This window comes from Drosophila yakuba, chromosome X (genome assembly GCF_016746365.2).
Source record: "Drosophila yakuba strain Tai18E2 chromosome X, Prin_Dyak_Tai18E2_2.1, whole genome shotgun sequence".
Lineage (NCBI taxonomy): Eukaryota > Metazoa > Arthropoda > Insecta > Diptera > Drosophilidae > Drosophila > Drosophila yakuba.
Window position 1 is genome coordinate 7,938,148 of NC_052526.2, and position 12,486 is coordinate 7,950,633.

The 12,486-nt window shown below is 39.9% G+C and overlaps 1 protein-coding gene across 1 annotated transcript; it reads left to right on the forward strand.

Moving 5' to 3' along the window:
- Positions 1 to 11,544: 11,544 nt before the first annotated feature.
- On the forward strand, positions 11,545 to 11,804 carry LOC120320460. Its single transcript, XM_039370175.2, has one exon. The coding sequence runs from the start codon at positions 11,546 to 11,548 to the stop codon at positions 11,666 to 11,668; it is 123 nt and encodes a 40-aa protein (XP_039226109.1). The 5' UTR covers position 11,545; the 3' UTR covers positions 11,669 to 11,804.
- The last annotated feature ends 682 nt before the right edge of the window (positions 11,805 to 12,486 follow it).

Below are 12,486 nucleotides of genomic sequence, written 5' to 3' on the forward strand. Positions count from 1 at the left end.
ACGTGCAACATTGTGTGCGTGCGTGCGTGTGTGTGTAATTGTGTGTTTGTTTGTTTGTTTGTTTGTTTGTGTGACGATAATACAACAAGTGCAAGCGACAATAGCAAGCGGCAGCAACAACAACAGCATAGAAGCTCCTTGGCAGAACGGTACAGCAACAACAACAGGAGTGCGAAAGCAAGAGAGTGAGTGCGAGAGAGAGAGAGAGACAGCTGTTATTGTTGTTGCTTCACGATGATTAATGGGGAATCTGCCGCTACAACAACAACAAATCAAGTAAGTAAGCCGCTAAACTAATTACATTTCGCAGCGTTATTTATCTACTTTGTTTACTTTGTTTTTTGGTCACTAAATTAGTTTACCACTCACCTCAAATTAATATAAATTCCACGTTCTATATATTTAGCTTAATCAATTCATTTATTGATTTGTAAGCCGCTGTTGCAAGCAAAAATCCGGATTAAACTAGTACACATCTTATCTTTGGCGTTTTTCGATGAGTTTTTTCGTGTCATTCGTTTTGATTTTGAATGTTTTACTTATTTCGGCACCTACGTGGCCATTCCAAGAATATTGAAATAATGCAACTTGTTACTTTTTCCAATTGGAAAACAATGTAAATCACTTCCCTCAAGCAGAAAAGCAGCAATAATATTATTATAATATTATCCATATTATTCCTTTAACAATTTGAAATCCATTAAATATTTATCTTATTGCATTTTGCGTGCCCAGTTAAACGGATTTCTTAGCGTTTGCCTTCGCTTTCGAGAAATGGGAATTATTTTTGCTGCGGTTTACACTTTTTGCTCTTCCTCGTCTCCTGGTCTTTATCATCTTCTTCTTCCCCTTATTCCTGGTTCCTGCTGCAACTTCTTCTTCTTGCTCCTAATGAGAGTGCTTCAATTTCAATGCAGTTTCTTTTTTTCTTGCAACTCGCGCTTTTTTCACATGTGTGTGAGAATCTCCAGCTGCATGTGTGCGTGTGTGTGTGTGTGCCAGGGTGTGTGTGTGTGTGGGCTTGCGATTTGAAGTTGCAAGAAGCGGCGCTTCATCTGTTCGCCGCCCCTTGGCATGCCCCCATTGCCACGCCCCTTTTGTACCTTTGGGCGGAATTTTCGTTTTATTTTGTCAAAGTTTGTTGCACTTTTCGCAGTCAGCAGCGCGAACAAGTCCTTTGCATCCTGCCTCCTTTTGTCCCCTAGTCCTTTTTTTATCCGCCAACATTTTTCCCTCTCCATTTTTTGTTTTTTTTTTATGCTTAATACATTTTTTTCTTCCAACAATTAGTCGCAGCTGGTGAAAGAGTGCAGAAATGCAAAAATGCAGAAATGCAGCGGTAGAAACAGAGACAAAACGGCGATAATAGACAAAAGGCGTACAGTAAAGCACCACTACGAAAAACATAAAAAAAGAGAATGAAAAAATTCCTTGGATAAGCGTATGTTTAAATGTAGAAAACAATTTAAAAGTGATTTTCCCCACAAAAAGCAAACTATGTAAATTTCAATGAAGGTTTTATGTTATTTTTGGTTGGATTGTTTAAAAGAGAACCACCAAAAACAGTTAACTCCTAACTGCTCACTTCAGTAATAAGAAACTATGAATCAGTTATCAGCTATTTTAAAAAGTATCTTCTTAGGCCACTGAGCACTGTATCTGCATCTGCATCGCATAGTAACTCTGCGCTGGCTTATTTATGTACATATTTCACTTGGCACTTGTTATATTTATACGCTCCACACACACACTTACAGCTCCTCCTCCTTACCACCCCCTCCCCATGAACCCCTGTCCCCGCTTACCACCCGTACCCCCCGTACCCTTCTCCTGTGTGCCGTCATCAGTATGCCAGTTGTCACTTCATCTTTTTAAATGCGCCTCATGGTTTTCAATTTCGAGGAACAAGTGGCCCAAAAGTGCTGCTGCCCAAGTGCCCATATTACATCTACACACGGAAAAAAAAGCTATGCGATTAGCCACTTATGAGACACTTGCCTGGATATAAAAAAGGATTATATATAATTGGCATGGTATTAAAGATACTTATTCCAAACTAAATAAAGTCATATCTTGCTGGAAATCAATGTTCAGCTGTTAGTTTTATCTTTTGGATTGTGTACTTATCAAAACTATACCATTTTTATCTGATAAAATCCAGGCGGCAAAGCAAATATTCCGTGTGTACCCCCTTCCCCTTTTCTGTCTTTGAATGACGCCTCTTTTGCCTTGGGGCAAACTGCAGCGCAAATGAAATTAGTCGTTGGGAGTTGGCTCAAAAGGAGCTGCGAACACGACAGATATACAGATGCAAACTCAATAAGCAAACTAAATGCAGATTTCAAATTTATCCGCACGGCACAGAAACTCGCGCACAATTTGCACATTTTTCGCCAGATTCCTCAAAGAGCAAAAAAATACTTTTTCTGCCCTGCAAAGTTCAGCGAATCCCCGCCCATCCGTTCAGATCCCGCACCATATAGTTAGAGCCATATATACCATCACCATCAACCATCACCATTACCATCGCCATCCCCATCACTCGTGTTTCTTTGGAGCGGCGTAAAATCATTATTCGTCACGCTCAGATTGGCGCACTTGAACGGCCAGGTAGACGTGTTTGCATACAACTCTATAACTCCATAACTCTATAACTCTGTCACACTCACCTGGTCTTTTGCATTTGGAAGTTGATGTTGAAGTTCTCAAGGGGAAACCACTGGGTATGACAGCCGATGGCGGGTTGTTCAGGTGTGAATCCATTTTGGGCAATGGCAGCGATAGAAGGGGGTGGTGTTTTTGGTGGCGAACGTATTGCAAAGTATATATTTTAGTTTGCAGGGAATCCGAACAATTTTGTGGGATTATTCGTTGGGTCTGTAAAAAGTTCTGTGTTCTAAATTACCATTTTTACAATTCATTCCTTCAAGTTATCCATATTACTGGTATTTATTCTTCAATTGTTTCTTTGTACATTTTTAATAGAGATTAAATCAAAATGTAACCCATTTCGTTGCTTATCAGAACTCGAACAAATATAAAAAATAAACTAAGTGCAGCACCTAAAAATAGCATATCCGCTTTTAATATTGAAGGAGTTGTCTTTACGATACATTTACGATTCGAGTCGTTGTGCTTTTCCCCCAAATCGAACGATGAAATCTGCACACCTGTTGATTCCGCTCGATACTGTTTTGGCCCACATGCAAGTGGGCTACTGAGTTACCCTGCTAAAAAAAAGAAATAAAAGCAACGTGACACTCGTGCCATTAATGGGCACTTTAGGCCCGAACAAAAGAATACAAACAGCAAAAAAAAATGAAGGGGGAACGGTACAAATTAATTATGAAGAATAACATTGTGCATTTATCATCATTCATTCATATTAACTTGGCCCATCAGCATTTTCCAACATTTCAACATTCCCTCAAATCGCGGCCCATTAAAGGCCGGAAAGAAATAAAACGAAATGAATATGAGAATAATGAAAATTAAGGCAAATATGCAAAGGGGGCGACACGCAACGTTGACTTGACTGTTTGTTCTGAGCTGGCCAACAAAATTTTTGATGATGGCCTCCGAAGAGGAAGGTCGTTCTCGTTCTCGTTTTTTGTTTTTCATTTCTCAACTTTTTTTTTTTTTGGCGGTGGGTTTCCCACTTTTGCAAACACACAGAAGTAGGAGGAGAGACTTTGCAATTGCACAAATTGCCTTGGTGAGGGAAAAGGAAACTCCTTGGCTCCATTAAAAGTTGGCCCATTTGACATGGGGCGCGTTAGCCACCCACTGCCACCGCCCCCCCCTTTAGCCACCGAAAAAAGAAGTTTTAATGGCCTTCCCACGAAATCTTTTCGGGGACACGTAAGCCCTTTTGTCAAGCTTCTCTTTCGCGCAAATATCAAAGAGAAAGCACGCCAAAGCTGTGACGTCAGAAGGCACTAAAAAAAAAATGTAAAAAAAACATTTAGCAAAAGAAATGCGACACTTTTCTCAGTTACTACGTCATCTCAAATTTGACTGAAAAAAAAAACAATAAAGTAGAACGTTCAGACGATTAAACAACTTTTCTTTCGGTGTAAAGAACCCAGACGAAACGCCAAGAAAGTCATGCAATAATAACGTAGTAATGGGGTTAATAGTATGCCATTTTAAATCAATAAAAGTCTGGAAATACGCATTCAAAGAAACAATGATTCGTTTCACACTCCATATAATCACATTATTTGAAAAGCGCCAAATTATGCATAGCAAGTTGTATTTTTGACTGACTGACTCATTAATTTTCAAAGTAATTTAAAAGCGCTTACAATCTGTACATATCTCAATAGCTGATAATTTATAATCAGTAAATAACTTACTTTAATGCGTATTTCATTACCATCACATTGAAGTTTCATTACTGTCAGAAGAAATTCTTAACCTTTTAATTAGTCTGTAATTCGATGAATATTATAAATTAATGATGTAATACAAATTAGAGAGTATCTTAAATTTCAACATTTAATAATAATAATCATTGATTTTTTCCGGTGCCAAGTGAACGAGTTGAAAAGCGTGCAAATGCCAGTGAAACGAAATGCAATAAATGAAATAAAATCAGAGGAGCACATTTGGCATGCTTATCAGTTTTTAGCTCAGAATAATATAATAAAACGTCGCAACGCCTCTTCAGCGGAAACTTTGTTGCCAATTTGCATACAATGCAGTTTACAATTTACAGTTTGCCATTTGCAGTTTGCAGTTGAAAATTTTCATCTGGCGATTTTTCAGTTCGCTCGCTGTGTTCACAATTCACTGCGCCGTTTGCGATTGTTACATTTTGATCAGTTTGTGTTTGCATTATTTGTAGCTACTCTATTTATTTGGCTTGGCTGCAGCACAATGTCAAAGTCATTTGAGGGCTGTGCTCGCCTCGCCTTTCAATCGATTCAACGATAAACGTTTCCGCTCCCCTCGTTTTAATTTTTTCGTATTTTTGTATTTATTTTTTTGTTGTCATCAGAAAAGTTTCAGGTTCATTGACTCGCCGCATTTGGTACATGTATGTATGTATGTATGTTTATATATATATGGGCATTTATACCGCTCGCCATCTGGGGTGTTAATTACTTTTTGTTTTAATTGTCAATTTATGGGCGCCATATCGAACGCACTGTAACACCAATTTGCGGGCAAAGCCACTTTGAAGGCTATTTTCTCAGGGATTTTCTTTTTGCTCCTCGCAAAATGACAGCCGCTCGCAACCAAACAACTACAGTGGTGACTCGGTACGCGGAAAAGGCATCTAATAATTATAATATAAGTATAATAATTCTAATAAGCATTTGTGACACAGTACAAACCGATTTATGCACACTGAGCTAAATTCCCTTTTAATACAGTTCAAATAACGCTATGATGCTTTGAAATGATGGAATGCAAATTTTGGGAACTGCACGTGAATTACAGAAACCAGTGAATGAGTAAAGCAGTAAAGTCCCAAGCACCTTACCATTCCATGGGAATCTGAATGGAATTTTGAGTGAAATGTTTGTGGGTTTATTTCAGGGCTTCATTTAAGGAGGCAACCCAGCAACGTGATTGCATATTTATGCACCTCGTACACGCATGGCCCAAAAATCTCTGTTAGCTGGTTTCCATTGCCAATTGAAGTTAGTTTTCACCCACAGAAGTTGGCCTGTTTTTCGTTTGCCCATTGATGTCTGACGACGGCTGATGTTCCTGAGGAGCTTATGGCCCTAAGCCCCTCAACTGTTAATTACAAACAAACGATTGCTCACTGGTGCGTTGGCCATCGGAAATTATATTCACTAAAGTGCTATATCGTTGGTATATCGCTGGCATTGGCATTGGGATGGCATATCGTTGCCATCGCAAAATCTTCACTTTATCCAGCCGGCGTGGACTCATAATCTATGCCCGGTTAGGTTCAATGCACTTGTCGATTTCACAGCTGGATAAAGTCGGGCACATCGCTTAGCCCATTCCTCAAAATAAATTCATGTGCCCCCGATATATACATACATATGTACATATATATAGTCAACATACATATAGTCAACGTGTATCCCCCGGATTCGACGCTATATTTATACAGCAGTTGACATAACACAAATTGAATTATAACATTTTTACCGTCTCCGCTTTCTCGGCCATTGGCATCATCCATCGTATTTTCAATTTTTTTTTTACCATTTTTATAGTCCGTGTTTTGGTGACGTTTCGTGTGTAACGCGATCAGACGTTAAGTTTTAATTAACACATTTTCCAGGCACCCGACTCTCCACTCCAGATCATCGCGGCGTTGAGGGGCTTTAGGGGGTTAAGCGGGTTAAGAGGGACGTTACTCACTATTCGCGCTAGTCACGTTAAAATCTAACGACGCTGCGCTCCAGCGTGCAAATATTCCCGGAATATTCGCTCCATTGCATCCAAGTGGTGCGGGGGTCGGGGGGGTTGGGGGGTTATAGCCCTGTCAACTGTCCTGGGGTTTGATAACGCCCTATGCTGCGTTAAAGCCCACTGGATGGCTAGGCGGCAGTGATGGCAGCTACATTATTTGATTACCAACATTCTAACTAACTAACTTTTAATTGCAAAACACTGGCCGATTACAAGAAAGTTGTATACGTGTTTGCGTGCAAAACTTTATAAATTCCTTTCAGATTACGGTTATTTAATAAATATTAACTCAGCTACGTAATACACATAGTGCTGGTTATACGCTGGAATGGAAAAAGACAATGCCACACTAAATTGTTCATTTAATTTAGGAGTACACATGTAGTTTAATAAATCACTGACATTGAGGAACTTTGGGTAAATAAAAATCTATGCCTGTTTACTAAAAAACATTTCATTTTATTGGCAGCGGTAAATGTGTGTGTTTGCAGGACACATGTTGAAATCGTTCTATTTGTTTAATGTTTTTATGTGTTTGTCAAACAAAACTGTCTCAGGAAATCAGAGAAATTTGCTAACAGACACATTTTATTTACCATTTATTAAATATGTAGTTCGAGAATGCCAAGCAAAATGTGTGAATAAAGGAATGTTTGCAAAGCTAAAGAACTTAAAGCCTTTCAAATATTTATAAATCGAAAACCAACTACCAGTCTTGGCCTAAACGCACATAATTCAGCTACACAAAGATCTAATTTCAATTTAATAGCCACATTTCATTTCGGTTTCGGAATGTTTGGCTATGCAGAGGGACCTGATATTCGTTTCATATGGAAATTAAATGGCAACAATAAACCAAAAGCTGTGAACCGCAAAAAAGCTTGTTTATTTTGTGTTTCCCTCGCTTTTTTTTTTTTTTTTTGAACAGTTGACCATTTTAATTGAATTAAAAATGGCATCGTTCGGCTCATTTGGCCGGGATTAGTGATTGATGTTTGGGCATTGGCGCCATGAATTTTGCCCAACTTCTCGTTTTCGACCTTTAAAGTCGGCCAGAACTGACGGGATTATAGCCAAGTTGGACAGCTCAGAACTTTGGGACGCTGCTGCATATTGTCTAAAGTAATTTATAATATCACGACGTGACGTGCTTTTGCCTGATAAATGAGCCGAATGTCGCCACGGAGTCAGTTTGCTAAATAATAAACTCTCCTCTCGCGGGGTTACAAAATATGGAGAGCCACGTTTCGCTGGAAAAAAAAGAAGAATAATAATAGAATGGCTACGCTTCACCGGCTGGGATCAGCCCACTTTTCCGCCCACTTTTCAGCCCACTTGCCAACCCAGTTTCCATCCCAGTTTCCATGCCGCTTTCCATCCATGGTAGTATCATCCCCCATCCAGCTGGAAAACCCATTTTCATTCGCCTTTCTAACTGTGCTTAAGCCGCAGCGTTTTGTTGTCGCACTTTGCACGCTTTAGTTTCGGAATTTTCCATCAAATCATCAACACTTCCCGCAGAAAGCGTGGCTCAACATTATTTATGCAGATTTTCTTTCCACTTTTTGCCCGCTTTTCCCTGCGTTTCCCTGCTTCTCCCCCGGAAAACAAAAGGCAGGAGATAGTGGGCGCAACAAGCGTGTGAACTAGCGCCAGGCTATGTATTTCCCGAAAGCACAGTGGCACAAAATGGCCAATAATGCAAATAAAAAGTTGGAAATCTAAAGGAAAGAAAGCTAAAGTAACATGAGTGTTGGAATTAAACACATTTATATTGCCCGTTTGCAAATGCAATAACAATTAAAATAGGTAGAAAAATAAAATCAAATAAAATGATTGTATACGAAAAAGAAACAAATTAGGTTTAGCTAATCGCCTAGGTAACCAATTTCAAACCACTGTGCACACAGGGCCGAAAACAAAATGCCATTAAGCTTAAGTTGAGCATAACATAAGAACAAAAGCATCTGAGAACTGTTTGTGGAAATAAAAAACTCAAAGTCCCATAAAATAAAGTAGGAAAAACTCTTCGTATGCATAAACAATTTAATGCGTTTGTTCGAGTGCGAGTGTGTGTGTGTGTGTGTGTGTGTGTGGCAATACAATACAATTTACACGCTTATTAATTTTTACAAGACTTTAACCGACACTTGAGCCAAACAGCAAACAGCAAACAACCGACAACAAAGGCAACAAAAAACTGGAGCGAATGTTTTCGAATATGTGTGAATGTTTGCCAACATAACACATACACTCACACACACACACACACACACTCGTAGTGCACCTCTTCAAACAAAAATTCAACTTGGTTTTCGGGCTATTATTATTATTCTTTTCTCTGTATTTCGTTTTTTCTTTTTCTTTTTTTTTTAATGTTTTATATTCCCTTTATTTGCGTGGGAGCAGTGGAAAAAAAAAAGTAGAAAAGGGGTTTTTTCCCGGCTGCCGTGGCAACTTTGCTCTAAAAAGTTTTTTTTTGCGAGTGGGGGGGGGGGTGGCGAAAATTCGGGGGTAAAAATATATAAGCCACAATTTTAGCATGCAAAAAATATGGGCAAAGGAATTTTCTATTTTTATTTATTTTTTAATATCACAACTTTTCGACACACGAAAAGCGGCAGCAAAGCGGCGGCGGAGTGGAGTATGTGGCATGTGGCAAGCCGAAGAACAAGCAAGGCCCTTCAGGGCTTTCTGTCATATGTGAAGATACATTCTCAGTGCACATGCACTGCAACAAAAGTTGTGGCAGTTCTCTTTGCTGAGCTGTTTGGATGGCTGAACTATGCTGACCCAATTGCCACAGATGTCTTAAAGTAAACTCTCCCCATTTTAACAATAATATACAACGAGTCTAGTGCTCAAGTGAGTTCTGTTGACTGCCAATGAAAATTAGACAATGACGTGGAACTATCTGCAATTATGGCAAATTCTTAATTATAAATCAGACTTGTTAGCATAGAGAAATGTATTATATTAGAAGAGGAATATTATAACTTGGTTTTGCCAGAAAGTTATTATAACACACTTGGTTTTCTTCAGTGTACACACGCCTCCTTTGCGCCGTGTCCTTGCTGTGCTTGTTGTGCTCCAGGTTTTCGGGTCCTTGGGCTGGGGAGTGACCAACAAGTTGGCAGGATCAGATGGCAGGAAGCACAGGAGCACAGGAGCACACGCGCTGCAAAAGTGCATGTGTAATTGGGAATAACGAGATATATGTTTGCAGCAAACGCCAAAGGTGAAATGTGCAGGGAAAAGGTAAAGGTAAAGGAAATGACAAGGCCATGGGAAGATGGAAAATGGTAAGATGGAAAATGGGGGAAGTGGAAAGTGGAAAGTGGGAGGAACACCTGCGACAACCTAGGACGACGACGACAAATTGCCAGCTTTTTGAAAGTTTTGGCCAAACCGAAAAGAAAATAGTTTCTAAGGTTGAACGAGTGACGAAAGCTTTTCACACACACACACCCACACCCACCCAAAAACGAAAATCATTTTTGAAAACTTACGACTCTACGTGGGCGGAAAACTGTGCGTGTGTGAGTTTTCTTTTGCCAACAAATAATTCGAATTTAAAATTAATTAAAGTTTTGCGGAATTGTAAAAGTTTACGCCTCGAGTTTGTGCGTAGCAAATAAAAGATAATTAATGAGAATCGGATTCCAATTCAGAAGGAGTTTGTGGCGTAATTTGTATTGAAAAAGTATTACCAAAGGCAAAGTATACAAGTTGAGCAATGACTTTTGTTAATCTCATTTCAAGTGGTGTCCCAAAGTGTGCTGTAGTAATATCTACTCGGAAACTAAAACCCATTACCTTCTGCCTTTGATGTCTGCAATTGTTTGCAGAGACAGCCGCTTAGTGAATGCGTGCTACAATGTTAGCTTGAATTTATCCAAAAAAAGTGTGTATGGAAGCCCTCGATGGCCTTTAAGCTTTTTAAGTTCACCCAGAACGACCCATACCATATACCATTACCATTACATAGTACATAGTACATAGTACATTTTTCGCTTTGTGGCACTTTAGTCTCCTATCTGCTTGCCAGTTGGTATCGCTCCGCTGCTCTGTGTCTATCATCCTGGCCAGGGCCACCTCCACTTCCGCTCATATGTCGGAGCTGGGAAAGTTGAGAATTTAAAGGAATTATAAGTACTCGAGCATCTGACACGTCGGCCGCACTTGGGAGACTTGCAGTTGCCGGGACTTGGCAGTTGGCAGTTGCCAAGTGTGCTCCGGCCACTCACTATACCACCACTCACAACCCTCTCTCTCCATCTACTCAATCGTCTGATGGCAACCCGTTTTTCCTCCAAACGGACGGAAAGCCCAGTGACGAATGTCGCCTGAAACTCATATGCACTCCAGCTCCTTGAGGGCGAATAGTTTGAGGGATTTGCAACCACAATGTGTGTGGGCAATTACAGTCAAACTTCCTTGCGTTGGGAAATTGATAAGCTTGCCATTCAACTGGGAAGTTGTTAAATATGAATTTCAATTCTTGTCAGGTGCACAAAAGCACCAGGAGTCCAAGGTAACCATTGCTACATGAACTCTTCCTCATTTTTACATGAACGATTTTGGACTTGAAAGAGCTTAAATCCTATAATTAAATCTTCTTACTACTTGTTATCCCACGATGCCACTTTAAATCTATTATTTGAATTAATTTCTTTTAGTTTATAAACTTCTAAATAAAGTGCTCAATTTGCGGGTACCAACTATTGTGTTTAATAATGGATATGGCATTCTACTGTACCTCGGAGCACTTTGAGTCTCTGGGAAAACATCTGGTAAATGTCTTCTGTGTTTGAGCCGCTTACACCACTCCCTCTTTAGGGGCACCTCCCCCTCACCCTCACCCTTTCCCATGGGAGTCACGTTCATATGTCGTATTGAAAAGGAAAAGAACAAATGTATCGTGGATGATTTCTAATCAAATATATCATGTGTTCCATCGCCCAGCCAGGGAAATTGTGTTTGCACTTTTCTCTTCTTCTCAGTTCTTTTCGTTTTTGTTCTCATTCTCGTTTTTGTGTTGGTATTTTGTATTTATTCGTTATTTCTTCTTCTGTTTTTTTTTTTTTGTTTGTGATGCAAGGTGATTAATAATATTTCCATGTTTGCCGTTCCATCTGCAGGTATGACGGAGGAAATAACCGGCGATTGGAGCTACTACGTGTATATATCGCTGACGTTGGTTCCAGTCTATTTGGCATTTCGGCTCATTAAGTCACTCGGCTGGCAGCTCTTCGTCAACAACTGAGCAAACATCTGGACCCAAAACTGAAGCTGAAGCTGAAGCTGATGCCGAAACTGAAGCTATAACTGCGACTCAAACTGAAACTACTGAAGTTGCAGTCATCAGGGGAATCCGTCGTCGTCGTCGCGGAAAAGGAAAAGGTAAGAAAAAGGAAAAGTCGAGCGGCCAAAGTCGATGAGGTGCGTAGTCACTTGAGGTTGCCAGTCAGAAGCGGTCGAGTGCCGAAAGTCGAGTGTCGATAGTCGAGTGCCAACCATTGAAAGTTGCACGATAACCAGCCAAAGAGAAGGCAAAGTGATACTGTGGTTTACTTTCAAAACCCAATGTGGGCATACCCTGTACGTTACATATTAACTAAGCCATAAAGTGTGCCCATCAACTTAAAGAAACAGAAAAACATTGGTTTTAAATATTTACAAGTTTTTATGCAAGAAAATAGTTGCAAAAGTTTGCTTACATTTAAAATAGAAAGGAATTTTTCAGTTTTTAAGCCACAGTTCAAACTGCATTCGGTTTGCTATAGCGACATTTCCCCGTAGACACAAGACATGAGCAACGAGTATCGTGGCGGCAAACAATAATTCGTGGCAAACCATTTAAATATGCCTAACGTAGTCTTTGCTTTTTCCGTTGCAGCGTGTTATCAATGTGTATATATATTTTGTAAGAATGCAATAAATGGAAGAAAGCCAGGACTAGAAGAGGCGGCAGCGCAAGGAGAGTGATATACACGGGAAACCTGCAGCAGCTGCTAGTAGAATTGCCAGGATTGCAAGGACTATCAGGATAGCAGCCAGTATTGCCAGGATCGTGTTTTGTTG

Bases quoted from the DNA above. Each gene is read 5' to 3' on its own strand.
- LOC120320460 (XM_039370175.2), top strand. From the start codon at position 11,546: ATGACGGAGGAAATAACCGGCGATTGGAGCTACTACGTGTATATATCG.